This window comes from Diabrotica virgifera, chromosome 3 (genome assembly GCF_917563875.1).
Source record: "Diabrotica virgifera virgifera chromosome 3, PGI_DIABVI_V3a".
Classification (NCBI taxonomy): domain Eukaryota; kingdom Metazoa; phylum Arthropoda; class Insecta; order Coleoptera; family Chrysomelidae; genus Diabrotica; species Diabrotica virgifera.
Window position 1 is genome coordinate 250,805,004 of NC_065445.1, and position 24,211 is coordinate 250,829,214.

The window sequence follows — 24,211 nt, forward strand, 5'->3', positions numbered from 1 at the left end:
AATATGAGATCTTTTAATTGTCCTCCAATACACAAGTATTCGGTTCTCTTTTTATTGATTTCTAGACCCCATATATCATACTCGTCAATAATTTTTCGACCCCATATAGTTTAAATCGTCATAATCTTTATTATTTGATCGTCTGCAAAGTTGCCCCTATATATCATAGTGTTGGTGAGTGGTATCTCCATTGTTCTACATTTTTGTTTCCATCTTTTGAAGGCACTTTCGAGGTATATTGTAAATAAAGTGGGGGACAGGTAACATCCTTGCTTAAATCTTTTTGATGCTACAAATCCTGTTGTTATTTCCTCTTTATTTTCTATGTTCTTGAAATTCGACTCTACTCTCTAAAAGTTTTTTGAAATACTCTTCTCAGGCTTCATGCTCAGTATTATTTCTTTATTCTTTTCTTATTTTTTTATCAATTTCCAGCTTTCTATGCTTCTGGTTCCTCCTAGATAGGTATTTATATGTTGGTAGTTTCTTTCTCAAGACTTGTTCTTATTAAAAACATGTCAAGTTGACTATATTGTATAAAAATTAAAAATAGTATTTCTTTTATGTTATAATAGGTTTGATCTAGCAAACAGTCAAACTAGTCAGAAACCGTCAGCGAACAGTTGGTCAGTGAGAGAACATAATACAGTCACCAGTGCTATCCCCTCTACTCGCGCTGGTCCACTATTCGCTGATGGTTTCAAACCGTTTGAAACTGATGCTAGAACAAACCTAATATTTTCGGATTATGGGATACCATTATCATTACAGTGTTATTAACGTTATGCTTGTAACATAAAATTGATAATTTTAAACGAAATAAAATGTGACATATTACCTTTTGGTAATTGGCTCCTAGCAACGTAGGCAACCATCTACTTTCTCTTGAATCCATCAATAAAAATACAACATCATGTTCAACAATGAGTTCAATGAGCTTTTCAATATGCTGAACTGCCTCTTGGGTAAAACTTTCTCCGACCGGATGACCAGGCATTGGTATAGTCATTAGAAAGCCTTCCGAATTCTACAAAAATTAAAAACATAATCAAATAAGATACTGCGTTAACCTATACAGAGAGAGTCTGTAATTTGGAATAAATTCAATATCTCAAACACTAATTGTTTTTTTGAAAAATGCTCAGACCCGTCGATTAGTATTTCAAATTGTCCTTTTTGACATACAATAATAATGTATACAGGGTGTCCCAATATAGAGATATGACGTCATCGTTGATTTTCTTAAATGGCAACACTGTCATCTTGATAGCTATTTTGATAGGGTGTGTAAAGTTATACACAACTGCAAAATATCAAATTTTTATTCTCTACCATTTACAAGATAATAGGAAATAACAAAGTTATATCTGTAATTTGGAATAAATTCAATAATTAAAATACTAATTGTTTTTTTTAAATGCTCAAACCCGTCGATTAGTATTTCAAATTGTCGTTTTTGACATATAATAATAATGTATACAGGGTGTCCCAAATTAGAGATATGACGTCATCGTTGATTTTCTTAAATGGCAACACTGTCATTTTGATAGAGTGTGTAAAGTTATACACAACTGCAAAATTTCAATGTTTTATTCCCTACCATTTAGGTACAAGATAATAAAAAATAACAAAAGTTATGAAAAACAAGTAATCAAATAATAATTGAATTTAATTATTTCAATTAAGCAAATACTCATAATGTTGCCCTCAATTATTGTCAAATTGTCAATGGGCAACGTTATGAGCATTTGCCTAATTGAAATAATTAAATTCAATTATTATTTGATTACCTACTTGTTTTTCATAACTTTGTTATTTTTTATTATCTTGTAAATGGTAGGGAATAAAAATTTGAAATTTTGCAGTTGTATATAACTTTACACACCCTATTAAAATAGCTATCAAAATGACAGTGTTGCCATTTAAGAAAATCAACGATGACGTCATATCTCTAATTTGGGACACCCTGTATACATTATTATTATATGTCAAAAATGACAATTTGAAATACTAATTGACGGGTCTGAGCATTTTTCAAAAAAACAATTAGTATTTAAATTATTGAATTTATTCCAAATTACATATATAACTTTGTTATTTTCTATTATCTTGTAAATGGTAGAGAATAAAAATTTAATATTTTGCAGTTGTGTATAACTTTACACACCCTATTAAAATAGCTATCAAAATGACAGTGTTGCCATTTAAGAAAATCAACGATGACGTCATATCTCTAAATTGCGACACCCTGTATACATTATTATTGTAAGTCAAAAAGGACAATTTGAAATACTAATCGACAGGTCTGAGCATTTTTCAAAAAAAAAAACAATTAGTGTTTGAGATATTGAATTTATTCCAAATTACAGACTCTCTCTGTATATTCGCACCGTGCATGACTGATGCGACACCTAGCGTAGTCACCTGACATTTTTGGCGATCACAATTTGAAGTTAAGCATATGATAAATGCATATTGTGAAGTTGCAAATCATTAATAATTAGTTTTTTTAAAGATACTTTTCCAATTTATGTATAAAATAGATGTAGTATTAAAAACTGGATTTCTAAAAATTCATCACAATTTATATTTTCAACCCCAAACGGAACAAAAAGTGAAATGTAATCTCGTTTTTAAACTAGGAGTAATTCAAATTTACCGCGCTGTAATGCTTATTTGTAATTGGTCCAACCATAGAACCACACAGTGGCGGTTTCTCCATAAGTGCACATGTGCACGTGAACCCCCAAAATTATTTTCACACCAACATTCATATATGTAATATTTATCATTCTATAAATAACATTTTAATCTAACTATACAGTAATTGAAATTCGAAATAACAGATCCAAGGAGTTTATAAGTATCTAATAGGTAACATTTAATTATTTTTATTCTATTTCAAAGGAGAAAGTTCACGGATGCGAGGCCTTAGACAGAACCCCGCGTTCACCGCTCTCACAGTGGTTCCTATACCAATGACTTTTCATACGACTAAATACAACTCACCACCCACCCCGCTACCCGCTATAGCCCACAAGTTTAGATGGCCACAGGATCACAAGTTGGATGTGATCTTATGGCATGATCTTTGGTGTTTTCAACGTGCACGGCACACGTATGTTTAAATTTTGCTTTCATGAAGTTCGAATTTCGGAACTATATTAAGAATGGAAGGATTTGTGGACGTAAATGTTAGCGTGGAATATTTAAAAATCAATTAAATTTTCTTCATTATATTTAGAAGAAAAATTAAAAATGCCGAAACCAAATTTGTTAATTAAGAATGTACCAAAGTGCAAACGTCGGGATTATAGATGAATATTTAAAATGGAGATTTGTGTAAAAACTTACAAATTGTGTAGGTGTGAAGCACATATTTGGAGAAGAGGAAGCATAATGAATAAAATAGAAGATACCAATTATGTACTTGTTACGATGTCAGTGACAACTGCAGAAACAGAACGATGTCTCTCTGCATTGAAACGTATCAAAACTTTCCTTAGAATAGCTATGGGCCAGGATCGATTAACTGCACTCGCAATGTTTTCAATAAAAAAAAATGATTCAAGAAATTCCAAATTTTACTGAATTTGTTTGTGAATAATTTATCTAAAAAATAACAGGCGACTGACTTTCGTTACAAAACTTGCTTGTAACATTTAAACACTAAATTATAATTTTAAGTCAATAAAATACATTATTTATTGTAATTTTTAATTTAATGTCCTTTGATTTTTACAATTTGAAGACACTCAAAAACCTTTACCTACGGAAATAGGGTCTCAAGGTCTTTTTATATGTTAACATTATGTGTGCACCTTCAATATTTTACACCAGGCGCCGCCACTGGAACCACAGGCAAGACTTCACTAATTTATGAAATTTTGACACTATTGACTATTAAATTTCTTAGGTTAGGTCCGCTTGCCACTATGCTAAATTTAGTACTGAAATTAGTACTAAAAATACTGTATCTACAAATTAGATGCGCGCGCCGATTTAGTACTAACAATTAAAACATGTTCTAATTTCTTGTACTGAAATTGACACAATATTAAAAAGTGAGGTTATATTGTATATTAGGTACTTTTGTTTTGTTTATAGGTACATAATATAGTGATTTCAACTTTCAACATGTGGAGCCAAAGGCAGATTGAAACATTAATAGAGTTGTACAAATCGAATCAATGGTGCCAAAGCACCCTCTCTATAAAAATAGGAACGCACGAATTAAAGCCTTGGAAGAAATAAAGGCAGAATTAGCCAAACTAGGTGTGGATATATCTGTGGCAGAAATAAAAGCCAAGTTTGCCAATTTTGCAAAAATACTTCTTCCCATCTTTTATTATTAATAAGTTAATGGCTTGCAACTTGCAATATCAATTAGTAAAGCTCATGTAAATTTAGTAGAGCGCATGCCTATATGCTGATTACAATTCGGATAGTTGCAAACACAAACTTGGCACAAACTGACATTTTTCATACTAAATCGACTCGCGCAACTAACCAATATTTTTAGTACTGAAATCAGTACTGAAATTAGTATAATAGCAAACGGGTCTCAATTAATTTATATGGGCGATTTTTTGTGTACTTTCGAGTTATTTCATTAATTTCTAGAGTTTTAGTATTGTAACAAGTTTACTTACAGTTTATTTACTTTACGAAATCTAACTTATAACTAACTTACTCCTAAAAATTCGCGTCCTTATATATTGTATACAAAAACATAAGACATGTTCTTGAAAGTTCCAGAAAAACGGAACCTCCTGGACCTGCTGAATATTCCGGAGAGATCTTCGCTCATCTCTAGCACAGCGCGGCCGATTCTCTGACGTCAAGTCACCTACTGTTCTCCGCGCGGATGGAACATTCTAGTCGTGGGAATGGGTAGTTTACGTTTATTGCGTCTATTGGAAACTATTTTGTTACAGTATGCATTTATATAAAAAAAGAATGTGTGTGTACTTTGTACGCACGTAAGAAGTTATACTTACTTCTATCATAATATAATTTCAACGAAATAAATATACCTACTTAACAGTTACAATACAAAAAATTAACAATAATTACCAAAAATGAACCAAAACTTAACAATGCCAAATATTAAAAAAAAAGAAAAAAATATGAATCGTCCGGGATTTGAACCAGCAATCTCGCGATTTTTTGATCTCTGGTCCAATGCTCTACCAACAAGGCCATCAAGCCGCATGCTACTTACCTTTCAGATATACATAATTATACATCACGGTGACAAGTGAAATATAAAAATAGATGTTTTATTATTTTACGCCCAACGAAGACAAATCCAAAGACACAAAATTATAATAAAAAACCTTTTAAACCACCTTTTTCAAATTGCGCAAGTTGTATTATTAATATTAATGTTAATAAATGAAATATAAATATTTTGACGTTTCACAATTTGACAATTCACTTTTAACTGCAGTGCCTTAAAATTTTTAAAGCACTAGTGCCTTAAAGTAGCATTTTTAACGCTCCTATGGAATCCTAAAAATTGCATTTTTAACACGTTTGTAGAAAAATATATTTAAAAACACTAATATATTCTTTCCACACCTTTTCTGGACTGATACATACATAAATTAAAACATTTTGAAGTATAACTTCAAAAATATAATATGAAAACTATTTAAAAAGGCAGTATAACTATTAACTAACCTTTGTTGTTTCTCTTCCCACAAATTTTAAAACGCAACAACCATACATAACCAAACCGTCAACCGTCCAAACCACAGCTGCGCTACAGCTGCATATTGGATAATTTGTGACATGTCATTTGAACATCCAATCAGAACCAAGTTATAATGCGCATGCGCCGGGATCGTAGGTTTTAACATATAAAAATTCACCCTCATATCGGGCGTAAAGAAGTATAACTTCAAAAACTGTTATTTAGAACTTTTTAGCGAATTATTATTTTTCTTAAGTTGTTCGATACTGATTACTGGATTACCGTCGAAGGCCGACATGGGCAACCAAAAAAGAAAATGAACCTGTGATTTTTATATTGACATTATTTGGTGTGAATCTGTCTTTTTAGTTTATTCCTGCTAGTTTAAATTTTTTCTCCAATTTATTTGTCATTATTGGAGATTTATAGAAATTAGGCCTACTTTTTTGGCTATTACATAATATTAGCACAATTAAATACTTACGCAACATTTATTTACTATTTTTGATAAAATTTGTTATACAAACAATGACACTAACATTACAAAGAATCGCCAAAATTGTCATATTTCGCCGTTACTTACGCTGGCACCGTTTCATGTACCCCTATCATGGTCACGCACGGAGCGAATAAAAACGTCTGGTTTATTATTGAGACTTGCTATCTAACACGAAAAAATGCTTACCACTCCTGGAAAAATTCTTTTAAGACCATCGGCTGCCGCTTGTGACTTTGGTTTTGCTTCAACTGAGTCTTGATAGATAAATAAACTTTGTCGAACTGGATTTGAATATGAAACATTAGCGTTATCGACAAATGTCATATGTCGAATACCCCAACCCTAAAAAAGAAACTAGTGTTGATTTTTTTACCATGTGTAACTACAATATGCGGCAAAATAAACAATCTTCTTCTTCTTGTGCCACTCCTATCGGAGATTGGAAATCATCAAGGCTACCCTGACTTTGTTTACAGCTGACCTAAAAAGTTCATTAGTGGTGCAGCCAAACCACTCTCTCAAATTCCGCATCCACGACATTCTTCTACGGCCTGGATTCCGTTTTCCTTCTATTTTTCCTTGCATTATATTTTGAAGTAATGCGTATTTATGACCTCTCATCAGGTGACCCAAATACTCGAGTTTTCTTCGTTTTATCGTTAATAAAATTTCTGGGTCTCTTCCTATCCTTCGTATTACTTCAAGATTTGTGATTCTTTTTTTTTTTTTTTATTGTTATCAGCATCAACCACTTTGGGTTATTAGCTGTACTGTCATTGATACATGGTTACTTAAATCTAATAGCATTTTGATTAGGTATTACATAAGTTCACATTTAGGTAACAATATCATAATTTACAAATTAAGAATGGGGTTTATAAAATGTTAACAGTGGTTATAGTTTGTTTAAAACATTAATTTCTTTCAAATAATTAAACAAATGCGTAAGCTTACAGTGTGATCCTAAGGCTGCTTTTATATTGAGAGGTATGGAGTGTTTTTGTCTTTCATTAAGATATTTAGGACACTCTATTAATATATGTGTTACATTGATGTCGCAATTACACAGGTCACAAATAGGGCGATTTGACTTGGAGATTAGGTAGCTGTGAGTAAGTCTGCTATGCCCTATGCGTAAACGATTTAGCTTCACAAACAGCTGGCGATTTAGGTCTATCTCACACCAAGGTTCAAATGAGGGCTTTATTGTGTGTAGAGATGATTGTGAAAGATTCCATTCGTTTTCCCATTTGTTTAACACTTTTTCTTTAAGGAATGGTTTGTAATCGGAAACAGGCATTAAGTTCACTAACACTGAAGACGCACTGTGTATTGCTTCTCTGGCATGGAAATCTATAGGATTACTTGTATACAACTGTTCTATCGTATGTAATGCACTGAGAGAGTCGGTAATTATGACAGATTTTGGAATTTTTTGAGTACGAATGTGAATGAGGGCTTGCAGAATTGAATATAGTTCTCCAGAGTAAATACTGCAAGTGGAAGATAATTTAAATTGTAATATAGTGTTTGAATCTACAACTGCCGATCCCACACCATCAGCAGTCTTAGATGAATCTGTATAAATATAACAATGATCTGGGAAAGAAGCAAGTATGTTGAGAAAAGATTGATTAATTGTTGCATGGGGGGTATCAAGCTTATTGTATTTAGAGAGAGTTAGATCACATATTGCAGGAGGAAAGGTCCAGGGCGGAGGAGTAACTGTATTTGTCTGATTAAAAAATTTTGGGAATTGAATATTATTGAGAGAGAGATATTTTCTGATTCTCTCGTAAAAGGGAGGGTTAGTTCTTTTTTTATTTACATAAGTTTCTTTGAAACGTTCTGCAATAGTGTGGTGGAAAGTGGGATGCGATTCTATTGCATATATGGATGATGCGTAGACTAATGACAAGTACATTCTTCGGAAATTTAAAGGTGGTTCTCCGGTTAAACATTGTAAACTATTAATGGGGCTAGTACAGAATGCTCCTGTGGCTATTCTTAATGCTGTATTTTGTATGACTTCTAGTTGAGCAAGAAGTGTCTTCTTTGCAGATGAGTATACAATTGATCCATAATCGAGTTTGGATCGTACTAGAGATTTGTAAATAAGAATCAAACTTTTACAATCTGAACCCCAATTACGATTGCACAGTGTACGCATTAAATTGAGACCAGATTGACAGGATTGTTTAATGTGCATAATGTGGTACTTCCAAGATAGTTTTTTATCAAAGATCATTCCTAGAAATTTTAAGTGTTCCACATAAGTTAAGTTGTTTCCATATAACTGAAGATCTGGAGTTGTAGACTGCCGTTTTTTTGAAAATAAAATACATTTAGTTTTAGTTGTAGAGAATTGCAATCCTACAGCTTTCGACCAGTTTTCAAGGTGATTTAATGCACATTGTAAATTTTTCTGTATAGAAAGAATATTTTTTCCTCTTGAATATATGACTAAATCGTCAGCGTATAATCTCGCTTTAACAAGTTGTGGAAAGTTTTCTAAGATTTTGTTTATTGCTACTAAGAATAGTGTTGAACTAATAACAGATCCTTGAGGTGTTCCATTTGTTTGGTCTTTAGTGCTGGATAGTGTACCATTTATCTTAACCTTAAATTGTCTCTTACTAAGAAAATTTTGAATGAAATATAGCATGTTACCTTTGACGCCCCACTGACTTATTGTGTTAAGAATGTCGTATCTCCAAGCCATGTCAAACGCTTTTGTTATATCGAAAAAAACCGCAAGACATTCCTGTCCAATTGCAAACGATTCATTTATCTCGGATTCTAGGTCAATTAAATTATCTATAGTGGATCTGTTCCTGCGAAAGCCGCTTTGTTCATTGATTATTAATTTATTATTTTCCAAAAACCACCTTAGTCTATTATTCACCATTTTTTCCAAGATTTTACACATTGTGTTGGTAAGCGAAATTGGCCTATAGGATTCGGGATCAGTTCGTGGTTTATTTGGTTTTAGTAATGGAACTATTATCGCCTGCGTCCATTTTGTGGGAAACTCATTATTAGTCCAAATTCTGTTGTATAGGTTAAGAAGATATTGTTTTCCATTATCTGGTAGATTTTGTAAGAAACTAACAGGAATATCGTCTGGTCCTGGCGCCGATTTTTTGCTGGTACTTAAAGAGTGATTAAGCTCTTCCATGGTAAATACTATATTGAGAGGATTATCTTCAATGCAATTAAAATCTATTAATTTATTTTCCGAAATCATCTTGGTATTGATAAATTCTTTAGAAAAGTTGTTATTGCTGGAGTTCATTTCAAATTGGTTTGCTAATAAATCTGCTATTTCGTTATTAGATGTTACTATCTGTTTGTTATTGCATAGAAATGGAATCTTTTTATAGGTATTACTTCCAGATATTTTTCTAACTTTTTCCCATACGGTGCTTATAGGCATAGTGGAATTAATAGAGGACATAAATTCTTGCCAAGATTTTTTTCTGTTCTTTTTAGTTATATATCTAGCTTGAGCCCGTAACTTCTTATATTCTATAGTATTTTCAAGTGTTTTGTGACGTTTCAATTTGTTAAAGGATTTTTTATATTTCTTTATTATATCAGTACACTCTGCGTTCCACCATGGTAATGAATTTCTTTTATGTAGAGTTTGTGTTTTACCTATATGATTTCCACCGGCAAGATGGATTAATGATATAAACGAATTCAAAAGTTCATCTATATGATGATTTTCGGTGACTTCTTTTAAGCTATGGCAGTTCTGTTGAATATACTTTTTGAATAAATACCAATCGGCATTCTTTAGATTCCATTTTGGAATTGGGGTTGTATTAGTATCTTCATAATTACTGTTAAAAGAGACTTTAATAGGATAATGATCACTTCCAAATAAAAACGGAATTACATCCCATGAAAATTTTGCTGACAGTAGCAGATCACATAATGACAGGTCGATAGCTGATGAAGTACCTGTATGAATATTATATCTTGTTGATTGTCCATCATTCAGTACGTTTAGGTTTTTTGAGGTAATTATGTTTTCTAAAATTTTGCCCTTGGAATTTATTCCAAGAGATCCCCATATTGGATTATGGCTGTTAAAATCACCAACGATTATTCTGGGAGTGGGAATCTGATCTAATACATCTGAAATATCTGCTTCTGTGATAGGTAAGTCAGGTGGAATATAAATATTACAGATATTCATTTTTTGTGGAAAGGACACTGATACTCCTACTACTTCTAAATTACTATTGATTACTAATGCTTCCGATTCATATTTTTTGTTAACATACGTAACAACTCCTCCACTAGCGATATTTGCGTTGTCTCGGTTTTTATGGAAACAAGAATAATTCTTCATGTCATAACTATGATATCCTTTAAAGTTTGTTTCTTGTAAACATATTATTGATGGTGAGATTATTGAACATAAATGTTTAAGCATTTCTAAACGGGGATAAAACCCGTTAACATTCCATTGTAGTATCGGTTCGAAGATTTTAGTTTATTTCTGGAGCTGAATTTGTCGAACAATCACTATCTTGATAAGCGGGATCGTCTAGCATTTTTTCGATTTTGTTATTAATTTAGTGCATTTGGTTTTCATGCTTTTTTCTGTAAAATATGGCTTGATTGTTGTTAACATGTAAATAAAGTTGGGTATATCCGTTGTGTATGTTTGTAATAAACTAATGGGATCAGTCGAGCTAGTATAATTTTCAAAAAAGTCAAGTGTTTGTTCATATGTTAAGTTAAAATTATTTGACGTATCGTGAAATACTGTTTTTGTTGGCATCATTATTTCCTGAATTGATCTGGTAGATTCAGTTTGCTTTTTTTGTTTCTTTTTGGTTTGTGTTGGTACTTTAAATTCTTTATTTAATTCTTCAGTGGGAGATGGAGTAGTATTAATTTCCGAAATTGTTCTCTTATTGGTCGTTGACTGATCCTTAGATATACAATTAGTTTCCATAATTAATACGGGGGGCATTAAATTAGTATCTGTTTGTTGGTTAAGTGAAGGTTCGGCATTAGAATTACTGACTGGATGATTTGGTTCCATTTCTAGGGGTGATGGAACAGACTTGGGGGATTCTTGTGGTTGTTGTTGTATTGGTTGTTGTTGTTGTATTGGTTGTTGTTGTATTGGTTGTTGTTGCATTGGTTGTTGTTGTATTGGTTGTTGTTGTATTGGTTGTTGCGGTTGGTGTTGGATATGAGAGGAATCGTTTTGTTGATTATGATTTGAACAATTTGCTGCAATGTGACCTGTGTTCTTACAGATAAAACATGAAGGTTTATCTAAACTTAAATATATGCGATACGAAGTTTGATCATATGTCATTAAGAAAGAAGAGGGAAGGTCTATATCTGCAAGTGGTTGAATATAAGTTTGTCTTCTAAAACTGAGGACGTGTTGAAATTCTGGAAGTTGACTACCGATTCTAAGGAAGGTTAAAGGTGACATTAATTTAAAACCGAATTTTGTTAACTCATTCTCTATTAGAATATGTGGAATAGAAGGGCAAACACCCGATAGTAACAGTCTTTCGTTTGGAGTTATCAATTTTCGTGCTTTTAGATTTTCGCCTTTAATTGTTATTTCTGCTGGACCGGACATAAATTTTTCCACCAGGGATTCGCTGGAGAGATAAATACATATTCTGTTATTTGATAGCCTTGATGAAAATAAAATATTCCGTGGATGAACAACTTCACCAAGTGCTATTAAGTACTCTTCTATTTTAGTATCAGGTAGCGAATTAAATAAAATTGCTTGCAGCTTTGAAGGAAATTGAATTGAAGAAGCATTGTTAAGCACAGTTGAATATGAGGTTTTGTTTTGAGGTTGTTGATGATCTTCAGTCATGATTGTTGACAAATTAGTTAGGTCGGATCTGGTATCATTTGGTATACTCATTAGTAATTATGAACCAGTTTCAGAACCAGAACTAGTTCCGAGAACTGGCCTTTCGGCCGTCACTTAACCTTACAAACGGTATGCTTTGTAATGTTTTGAATAAATAAATAATAAAAACTCACTGGTTTATTCCGTAAGGTAACTGCACTATATACTATTACTTTTTGCTTATTTTCAAGTTTATTTGGATATAAACTACTTGAAAAAAGATGATTTTTTGGGACTGAAATGTAAACACAGTTTGTGTTACCATGTTCAGGACCGGACTCCTTTGTGATTCTTTCAACCCAACTTATCTTCAGCATTCGACGGTAGCACCACATCTCGAAACTTTCAATATTTTTTATGTTGTTCTGTTTGAGAGTCCAGGCCTCTACACCGTATAATAGCGTGTTAAATACGTAGCCACTTAGCATTCTTAATCGTAGAGGGATGCTTATATCTCTGTTGCAGAAGAATTTTCTCATCTTTATGAAGGTGGCCCTGGCAATTTCGATACGTCTTTTTATTTCATTGTTTTGGTCTCCAGTTTCGTTTATTAAAGTTCCCAAGTATTTATAACTTGATACTTTTTCAATTTGAATGCCGTTTATACTAATATGTGCTGGTTGTGTCATGATTTTACTGAAGACCATATACTTGGTTTTTTTGATATTAATGTTTATGCCATAATTGTTGCAAGCAATATTTATGTTTGTAAGTAATCGTTGTAATTCTTCTACTGTTCTTGCAACTAGTACAGTGTCGTCTGCGTATCGAATATTATTTACAACCTCTCCATTGATTACGATTCCTTCATTTGCTTGCAAAAGGGCTTCCTGACAGATGCTTTCACTATATACATTAAATAGCAGTGGTGACAAAATGCATCCCTGTCTTACTCCTCTATGTATTTATATTGCTTTTGATATCTCGTTTTCTATTTTGATGTTAGCTTTCTGATTCCAATATAAGTTGAGAATTATTCGCAGATCTTTATTATCTATGTCTTTTCTTTCAAGAATGTCTCTTAGCCTATCGTGGCGTACTCTGTCAAACGCTTTTTCAAAATCGATAAAACATGCATGTACTTCTTGATTAACGTCTAGGCATCTTTGTGTAAGAACATTCAAACCGAAGAGAGCTTCTCGAGTACCTAGTCCTTTTCTGAACCCCATCTGTGTATTACTAATATCTGACTCCAACTTTTGATAAACTCGGTTGTGGATGATTTTTAGAAATATCTTTAGTAGATGGCTCATTAAAGATATTGTTCGATGTTCTGAACATTCTTTTGCATTGGATTTCTTTGGCAGTGTAACGAATGTAGACAGCAGCCACTCTTGAGGTATAATACCAGTATTGTATACTGTGTTAAATAAGTGCAATATTATACCTATTGATTCATCATTCAAGAGCTTTAGTAATTCAGTAGGAACCTCATCGGGTCCATTTGCCTTTCCAGTTTTGGAATTTCTAAGTGCCATTTCTACTTCACATTTAAACAATATTGAAATGAATATTGAAATGTTTTATTGCATTGAAATAAAACAAGAAAAGTTTTTAGATATAAATGATTATTTATCATTTTAATTTTTATTATAATGGTGATTTCTGTATCTGAGACTTTTCGCTTTTATTTAACAGATGTCGCTAACGCGTCCTAAAACTGGATTTTAAACGATCTTTAAAATTCCACATAAATAGACAGTTTGGAAACATAAACTGCCTTTTTCAAAATTCTTGTTGCAAATCGAAAAATAAGTGGTGGTCTACAGTCCCTGGCCATATTATTATTACCACCTATGAATTTTTACAAAAATCAACTATTCCACTAGGTAGGTTTTGTTTAAAATATGATTTTTAAATTTAATTTTGTTATGCAATGTTAATTTTATGCATTAACTAAAATATATTTAATGATAAACAGCAATAAAATATTTGAAAATACATATTACATATTTATAAATTGTTTTGATTAAAGAACTAATATTAGCCTAATAAAATAAAAAAAAGTCAAAATGTAAATTCGTACAGGTTAAAACAAATTCTATATCAAAGTTTAGGTGGGTACAAAAGATATTTTCAAGAAAGTATCCAAATCATACAAGGGGATCATTGTTTAAAAAATTAAAAAGGGGTCATTTTTGCAAAAAATATACTTTTTTAACTGCTGAGGTAATTCACTTATTAATGAAGGTCTATGGGATTTTTTTCTGCAAAGTTGAAGGGTAAATCTTTCACATAAGACTTACTAAATTAAATTTGACTCCCTATTTATTTAAATAATTGTACATAAAACTTTAAAAACAAATTTGCAAAAAACTATTTTTAGCGTTTTTAATAAGCACTATAAAATATCTTATTTTACAGACTAAGTTGCGGTATGTTATCAGTATTAAGTAAAAAAAATTGGTCTAAAAATATTTAATATTTTTTGAGATATTGAATTTGTTTATTAAATGTTACTATATTTTAAATTGCAAAAACGCGGTTGTTGCCAAAGAAATATTCACCTGCTTAAGATGTCATTATTTTTATTTTCATGTATATTTTCGATAAACGTATTGATTAATTCAAATTTCAATTAAACTCCCCCCTAAAATGGCATTTGAAAATTATTCAAATTTGTTTTTTTAATAACGTCGCGGGGATTAAGTATTTTGAAATGTCGTTTCTTCTTTTTTCTTCTTCTGTTTTTTTGGAGTTACATTACTGCGGGCCCTTTTAGGGTTAAATTTATTAAGAATATCGAATCTCTGAGTTGTAGATTCTAGACCTAAAAATATTAAGATTTAACTAAAATCTCTTAAATAAAATGTGGCTACTTACTGAGTTACAGGGTGTTTTATTTAAAAATTTAAAAATTATTGTTACCAAGTACTTTAAAACTATTTGACGTATCCTTATCATACTTGGCAGAAAGTGTGGCTATTACACACGCTACTAAATTGTGATTAATAAACGTTTCTAGCTAGTGCCAGAGGCGTACGACCGGGGATAGTGAATGATTGACCCTTCCCAAATTCTACGCCACTGAGTGAATTACTATTTTAGCGAAATTTTTCGATTCTCCAATACTTTGTATGTAAATAACTTAATTGGTATTGATAAAGCCATCAGTTTGAGAGATATTGGAAGTTTAAAATGAATGAATGAATGAATCAAAATAACTATGCCGTTTCATTTTTAACGTCCAATATCTCGAAAACTAATGACTTAATCGTTACCAGTAAAGAGTATATTATTTACATAGAAAGTATTGGAGAATCGAAAAATTTCGCTAAAATAGTAATTCCCTCAGTGGCGTAGAATTTGGGAAGGGTCAACCATTAACTATCCCCTTTCGTACGCCTCTGGTAGTAGCTAGAAACTTTTATTTATCACAATTTATTAGACTGTATAGTACATACACTTTCTGCCAAGTATGATAAGGATACGTCAAATAGTTTGAAAGTAATTGGTAAAAATAATTTTTAAATTTTTAAATAAAACACCCTGTAACTCAGTAAGTAGCCACATTTTATTTAAGTGATTTTAGACCAATCTTAATATTTTTATGTCTAGAATCTACAACTTAGAGATTCGACATTCTTAATGAAACTTAACCCTAAAAGGGCCAGTAATAATATAACTCCAAGAAAAAAAAAAGAAGAGGAAAAAAAGACAAAAAAATTTGTTAATTAGTGAAAAATTCCCAGGAACCCAATTATCGAAACGGAATTTCAAAATATTTAATCCCCGCGACGTTATTAAAAAAACAAATTATAAACAAATTTGAATAATTTTCAAATACCATTTTAGGGGGAAGTTTAATTGAAATTTGAATTTATTAATACATTTATCGAAAACATACATAAAAATAAAAGTAATAAGATTTAATACAGGTGAATATTTCTTTGGCAACAACCGCGTTTTTGCAATAGAAAATAGAGTAACATTTAATAAACAAATTCAATATCTCAAAAAATATTAAATATTTTTGGACCAATTTTTTTTGCTTAATACTGATAACGTAGTGCAACTTAGTCTGTAAAATAAGATATTTTATAGTGCTTAATTAAAACGCTAAAAATAATCTTTTGAAAATTTGTTTTTAAAGTTTTATATACAATTATTTAAATAAATAGGGGGTTAAATTTAATTTAGTAAGACTTATGAGAAAGACTTACCCTTCAACTTTGCAGAAAAAAATCCCATAGACTTTCATTGGCAATTGAATGACGTCAGCAGCTAAAAAAATAATTTTTTTGCAAAAATGACCCCTTTTTAATTATTTAAACAATGATCCCCTTGTATGATTTGGAGACTTTCTTAAAAATATCTTTTGTACCCACCTAAACTTTGACATAAAATTTGTTTCAACCTGTACGAATTTACATTTTGATTTACATGTAGTGTAATTTTATTTTACTAGACTATATATCGTTGAAAACACAATGACAAATTTAAGCAAAAAAATTTAACTAGATTCAAAGTATGCCAAGACGGGTACTAGCGGTAATCAAAGTTAGAGGGGGCTCAGCAAAATATTAAAAAAATACAAATATGTATGTGATATTTTCAAAGGGTTTATTGCTGTTTATTATTAAATGTATTATATTTAATAATAAACACCAATAAAACATTTAAAAATATCACATATTTTTATTTTTTCAATATTTTGTTGAGCCACCTTTAACTTTGATTACAGCTTGTATCCGTATTGGCATACTTTGAATGCAGTTAAATTTTTTGAAGTTATACTTGTTTAGGCACGAGGGTGAATTTTTACATTCCCTGGCGCATGCGCACACCGACAGTATGGTATTAGTCGCTACATCTTTTAAGTTATGTAGCGCAAATAAGGTGTGCGTGAAAAGAATATATTATTAGTGTTTTTAGTAAATATATTTATTATAATTTTTATGTCTGTGGATTTGTCTTCCCCCTAATAAGTATTATTGAAAATGTTTATTTTCAATTAATGTATCTGTCACCGTAATTGTAATTATGTCCGAGAAATGATCGACTGAATACAAAAACGGTGATAGTTGATCGGTAGAGCATTCGCCTAGGGATCGAGAGGTCCCCTGTTCAAATCCGGACAAAGTCATATCTTTTTTTTGGTATTTTTTTAATATTCTTTTTGTTCTTTCTAAAATTCGTTAAATATTTAAATACAATACAAAAAAAAACTGTTTAAAATAGACAGGTATATTGATTTCGTTGAAATCATAATATGAAGTTAGATTATATTATAATAGAAGTATAAATTCTTACTTGCGTACAAAGTACACACACATTCTTTTTTTTTCCTTCAATTTGTCATTGTGGTTTCAATGATATGTTAGTCCGTTAATCAAAACAATTTCGTTAGTGACCTTTTCATCGGAAATTTCTCCTTTTAAAAGCTCCCAAATATTTTCCATCTGATTAACGTCAGAAGTTCAACAAATTATTAAAAAGTATATAAACATGTAATATTTTCAAATGTTTTATTGGTGTTTATTAAATATAATATAGTTAATGTATAACACTAACATTACATAACAAAATTAAATTTAAAAATCATATTTTAAACAAAATGTACCTAGTGGAATAGTTGATTTTTATAAAAATTCATAGGTGGTCATAATAATATGGCCAGGGACTGTATTTGGTTCACATCTCGTATGCCTTTCAATTCTTCCGGTGTATTCTTCTTCAATTCCTAAATAACCGCTTCATGTGATCTCAAAGAGTTGTGGCTTAATACCAGCTTTCTGGTACATTTTTAGTTTTCCTACTATACTTTAAAGATGAATAAAATATAATAAGATAGTACTGTCAAATATACTAAGTTATGCTTTACTTACTAATAATGTCCTAGCAACAGAGCATCCCAAGGTACCAGCTCCTAACAGCAGACATTTTGTGTTTTTTAATTTGTCAAGATCAACTGTTGGTAAAAGATTCCACTTCATAAGTTTTAGATTTAGATCAACTGAGGTCTCAGCTATTCTAAAAACATCAAAGTTTAGATTAAATAATGTTATATTTGGGTCCAGCAAATGGACCTCTAATACAGGGTGAGTTTTATATATTTATAGAACGACCCAATTATGTCGGAAACGGCTTGCACGATTTTTATAGGCTTTAGAGTAAGAGTCTTGTGATGGGGGGATATTATGTTGGTATTTACATTGTTGTCAGATCTTCCGTTTTTCTGGAAATCTATTGAACTTTCTTTTATTTCAAATGGAACACGCTGTTAATTTTTACCTCTTAAATCTCTAAGAAATACTGATTATTTTTCATGTAGTGTTCCATATACTTAAATGCCATAATTTCGGAGTTATTTTTACATTTCTTTACACTATTTTTTCAAAAAAATTATAAAAATCAATTGTTTCGGCACGAGCAGATATGAGGCGCTCCGTGGACAAACGGCGAATACGCCAAATGGGCATTTTGAGAAAAACGCGATTAAAGTTGAAAAAGTGTTTTTAATTCAATAAGGGCGAATATACACGTCATCAAAATTTTGTAATGCGGTTAGGTAAAAACTATTTTTTTTATAAAAAGTTTTGCTTGTTAAGCAAATAAGATCACCCCATCTAAACCAAAATTATAATTCAGGATATTGAAAAAAGTTTTATTCAAAGGATATGATATGAAAAACATTTTTTAATTAAAAATTGTTCTGTTTAAGATAAATCAAAAACTAAAAAAACACCAAACAATAAATTATTAATTCAAGCAAAAATCCATAACATCATCCTGACTTTCTCCAGTTAGCGTTGCCAAATTGGTTTGTGATTCTTGGAGAGAGATCAGCTCATCAAAGAAACTCCTATGATGAAGCGGTATGTATGGAAGAAGTGACTTGATGTCTTTTATTTTTTCCTCTGAAAGTTTTATAGGCTGTTGGTATTTAGGAGACAAAACTGCGGCAGATAAATCAAACAAATGGCGTTGATATTCTCCTACTTTTCCTTTCTGCAAAACAACTTGTTCGGACAAAACATTTTGGTACGTTGGTTGTATGGAAAACCCTTGTTTGAACAACTTGGAGTAAAGAAATACTTTACCATCTTTAAAACTAGCAGTTGATTTTCTTTTTGTAATTAACTTCTGAAGAGCAGTGAAATCAAAAAACATTGATGATGTCATTTTTACTACTTTGAATGGTCTGACCTTCCTTGATGAACGAATTAAGTCAATATAGTGGTCTTCAGAATAAACATCAATATTTCGAAGCCTTAACTCAATGTGACCAAAATCCCTGTCACAAGGTAAATATGAATGTCCAGGAATCATAAAGTAATGTTCTATGAAATCAAATTTTAATTCATGAATTTTTTTCAAACAAGCTAAAACAATGTTCATATTTTTGTTCTGGCCCCCACAATTGTCACTAAATAGCACAACTTTTTTGACTTGATGATCCATAGAATCAAAGTAATGGGACAAGCAGCTTGCTATTTCACATGAACCACGACCTCCAGTACTTTCATTCCACATGTACATAACACATTTTCCAGATTTAACATCATGGACTGCAAAATTGTAGGTCCAAAGCTTCCTTTTGTAATACTGTACAGATGTCGTCAGTTTAGGGGTAGGGAGAGTTTGCTGCAGATCTATACAAATTGCTGAAACTGAGTCTTCATTATTACTTTTAAGTATTTTTTGAACTGCTTTGGCTCGTCTTAAATGAAGTTCCTTGGCAACTTGCAATTGGTTACGTTGTAAATCATCACAATTTGAAAGTTCCATATCTGTTTTGTCACAAAAATTACAAGTATCCGACTTAGGAGGGTTGAAACCAATATTGAATTTTTTATTAAATGTGTCACGATAGAACAGTGAGCTGACAGGGTCAATTAAAGGGTGATTTTCTGTCATCCACTCACAGTACAGGTCATACAACTTGTTTATGTTTAAGTCTGTGGAAAGGTACTTTCGATAAGGGCTTTTTGCTCTGCTGTAATGGCTTGAACATTTGGGTAAACTATTTACATGTAACATTACAGTTTCTTTCATTTCTACACTTACTTTGTTAACTGGATTTTTATTTCCTCTTCTGTCCAATTCTACAGTGCCACTTGTGGATACTTTATTCAAAACAGTTCGAACCCTCTTTTCAGTGACACCATGAATCGCATAGAATGCTTTTCTGCAGACTTTAAATTCATTGCTTTCAAAAAGTACACTGTACTCAATACTACGTAACTTTCGACTAGGTCGATTTTTAATGCGACAACGGTTGACAGAAACAGATTTCACTCTTTTAGATAAGTAAGCGTTTTGTAGGTTATACTCAGATAATTCCCAAAAGTTTTTAAAAATTATACTAATTTTCTCCAAACCTACTTTCTCAAAACATCCACAGGAACAGGGACTTCCCACAGTCCGCTTAGGCACAAGTTTTCTGTTTTTAATGGTGCTGTATTCTTCACCTGAGTTTCTTTTAACTTTATTCACATTCTTTTGCCACGTGTCTTCAGTTTTCGACCTTTTTCTAGTGTAGCCTTTGTTTTGGTCTTCTGTAAACTCGCTTTCTGACATTGTAGCAGTAAAATTTTAACTTTATTAGTAAAGTAACTCAAACTATTCAAACTAATCAAAATAAAAACTACTTGTTTTGACAAGCAAAACGACACTGTAGCTTAAAACGGTAAAAATAAGACGGAAATCACGGAAATTTTATTCAGAAATTTGGCAAGACAGAAGTGGGAGGGCTAGCTGTGTACCGACATAGCGGTGGCGTATTCGCCGTTGTTCCACGGAACATTTACCATACTTTTTAAGATTCATACAGTTTGCTTCCGTTAAGTCAACCTATTATAGTTCTGAATAGAAAGGACGAATAAACCATGTTATGGTGGTACATTGTTCGAATAATGATCAGGCTATCCATTGCATTAAAAAAAAAAAACTGTAACTGGCGTATTCGCCCTTTTTCCTCGGAGCGCCTCATATTATCTTAGGTTTTCTGGATCATTCGGAACAAAAAAGGTCTTTTGTAACTTTTCTCTAAAGTTCGCCGTTTTCGAGTTATACACAAAATAAAACTAAAAAAAAAAAAAAAAATGAAAAATGACGATTTCCAAGGTTCAAAAATACAAGTAAAAAATATTATTTTTGATATTACGAAGTGCCTCAATTCAAGTTCAAACCTTGTTGTATCAGTCTCCGTTAAGTTTCTTGGGCATATTTCATTGTAAAACAATGTTTTTTAGTTGTTAATGAAGCCCGATCGCCCGTCTTCTCATAAGCGCTTTATTAACAATTAAAAAAACAGTGTTTTAGAATAAAAGATGACAAAAATTCTTATCTTTAAATAACTGATAGAAGATTTGAAAGTTAGCACTTTTAATTTTTTTAGCCTTGAAAATCTTCAGTTTATAACTCGAAAACGATCAACTCTTTGTTTAGTCAATAACTCTTTAATTAAATTGTTTTCATTGATTTAATAAATATTTTCTGTAATTGTGGAAATTTAAAATTTTGTTAATGAGTTAACGCCTTTAGTTTATGTTGGACTTGTTTTTGTTCTCTAAAATTCGATTTTCTTAAATCCATGTTGGGTCAACTAATATGGGAAGGGGCTCGTAAGGAACATTATATGAAAAATAATCAGTATTTCTTAAGGACTTCAAAATGCAAAAAGTAAACAGGGTGTTCAAAATTGACAAAACCACCATAATATCGGTTGCATCACAAAACCCTTACTGATTAAAATCTATAAAACTCATGCAAGCCGATTCCGAGACAATTGAGCCGTTCCATATATAAAACTCACTCTGTATATGATATGATTTTAATATACATACACAGATGGATCCAGAGATTTTTTCATGTTTGCTAAACGAGGTCCCATCTTATCTTTTTCATTCTTCTCCCAACCAACCCAAGTCGTGTACATTGTTGGGTCTAACTTTGGCAGTGTTAGCGAGTAGATGGTGCTATCTCGTAAAACTATAGTGCGTTCTCTGGTCAGCTTCAAAGCCAGAAAACTTGCTTCTTGGTTTTCTAAAAATGGACTAATAATGTATGTTAGTTAATTATTGTATGACGGGGTTTGTAAAAATATGGACGTAGCATGCATAAGTTTTACGTTTTGTTGAAGGTTAAGTAAATGAAAAACAGTTTATGTTTCATTTCAATTCAGAGATGATCAATTATCCCCCAATAAGATGCTAAATTACAACGCTATGAATGAGTTGGGAACTCAAAAAAACTCATATGTATGATAAAAGTGACAATGGCGAAGATGATATCAGCAGTAAAAATTCAAAACGACTCGTTAACCCTATTTGAAATACATAGGGGGTTAAGGCAGGGAGATGTGCTGGTGTGTCAACTTTTTAATGTAGCATTAGAAAAAGTCGTACGAGACGCTAATTTAGATAGCAGGGGAACAATATTCAATAGATCTGTCCAAATTCTAGCATATGCAGACGACGTGGACATTATAACAAGAACCAGAGCGAGAACTGCGGAAGTCCTAACCGAGCTAGTAGCAGCAGCAGAACGAATGGGGTTACATATAAATCGAAATAAAACCAAATTCATGGCGACTAACACAAACACAAGAGCTGGAAATGTTGACGCAGATCTAATCATCAATGACCAAAACTTTGAAGCGGTCAAAAAATTCATATATCTAGGGACATCGGTTAACCCCAATAATAACACATCAGGGGAAATAAAAAGACGAATAATAATTGCAAACAAGTGTTATAGTCTATCAAAGTACTTAGCTAACAAACGTCTGTCTCAAAAAACTCGTATAAGGCTGTAAAGAACATTGATAGTCCCCGTTCTCACATATGGATCAGAGGCATGGACGCTAACTACAACAGATGAATCCGCTCTATCGATTTTTGAAAGAAAGGTGCTACGCAAGACATTCGGAGCGGTCTGTGAGCACGGAATATGGAGGCGTAGATATAACTTTGAACTGTAGAATATCTACAAGCATACGTTTGGTGGAAAATATATGATCATTATAATTAAGCGAAACCGCCTGCAGTGGGCCGGGCCCCTGAATCGAACATGATAAAAAAGATTCTAACAGTGCAACCCGTGGGAATGAGAAGACGGGGTAGACCAAGGGACATAACAGAATGGCGTAGAAAGCTTGAGAAGGTCGAGGCCCTCTAAGGGCTGTAGCACCAAGATGATGATGATGAAGATCCCCTTACGTACGTTTCAGAAGTTTAACGTACAAAGATATTTTATGTTTTATTTCGGTTCAGAGATCGGTTTAGAATCATCTCTGAGGTCTGGGGAGACTGAAACGTATGTAAAGGGATGATTGATAATCTCTGAATCAACTTTCGTTGGAATTTTTCCTAGACGAGTAGACAGAATGTGACTTCACATATTGTAGAATCCCTTTCGCTTCATTTATTCATCGTTTATTTGCCTTATGAATTGTAAAAGGCAGAGATAAAGGATGTAACCAGAAATTGGTTCCAGAAGAGGTTTCACTTTTAGAGATCTGGGACTTCTCATTTCATTAAATGAAAACTTGACACACAAAAGTTTTGTTTTAACAAGACTGTTGTGGTTTATTAGACCATTTATACCATTTGCAGCATTCGTTAGTCTGGACTTAAATTTTGTATGTACTGCTCACTGCTAAATTGCTGGTGTGGGAACGTAAAATACTTCGAATGATATATGGCCCTTGCAGAGACAGCGTGACAAACGAATGGAGGCGCAGATACAATAATGAGCTAGAGTCTATTCGGAAAAGAAAATCTAGTCAGATATTTAAAGGCTAATAGACTCAGATGGGCAGGGCATGTGATACGCAGTAACGACAATCGCCTTATAAACAATGTCTTCTGGGAAAGGCCAGATGAAAGAAGGTCTGTAGGACGGGCTAGAAAGAGGTGGAAAGATGCAGTCAAAGATGTGGAAAATTAGTGGCACATGAGTCACAGGACCGACAAACATGAAAGGCAATAGTAAACGCGGCAAAGACTCACGAAGAGTTGTAGCCCCATTGATGATGATCATGATGCTCACTGCTTCGACTATCCTTTCTCTTTCTTTCTCTCTTATTTGGTTATAACTTTTTAAATCCCCTGTGTAACACAAAGCAACTGTACACTCTTAAAACGAGGAAATGAAGCGG

The 24,211-nt window shown here is 32.2% G+C and overlaps 1 protein-coding gene across 2 annotated transcripts in view; it reads right to left on the reverse strand.

Moving 5' to 3' along the window:
• The window catches only part of LOC114336417 (ubiquitin-like modifier-activating enzyme ATG7), a 53,875-nt gene that overhangs the window by 17,135 nt on the left and 12,529 nt on the right, over positions 1 to 24,211 (reverse strand). For both annotated transcript variants that reach the window (XM_050646088.1, XM_050646087.1), the window contains 4 exons: positions 21,897 to 22,106; positions 17,934 to 18,078; positions 6,384 to 6,539; positions 839 to 1,027 (listed from right to left, as the gene is read on the reverse strand). In XM_050646088.1, the coding sequence (XP_050502045.1) occupies positions 839 to 1,027; positions 6,384 to 6,539; positions 17,934 to 18,078; positions 21,897 to 22,106 (700 nt within the window). The remainder of the gene's footprint in view (positions 1 to 838; positions 1,028 to 6,383; positions 6,540 to 17,933; positions 18,079 to 21,896; positions 22,107 to 24,211) is intronic.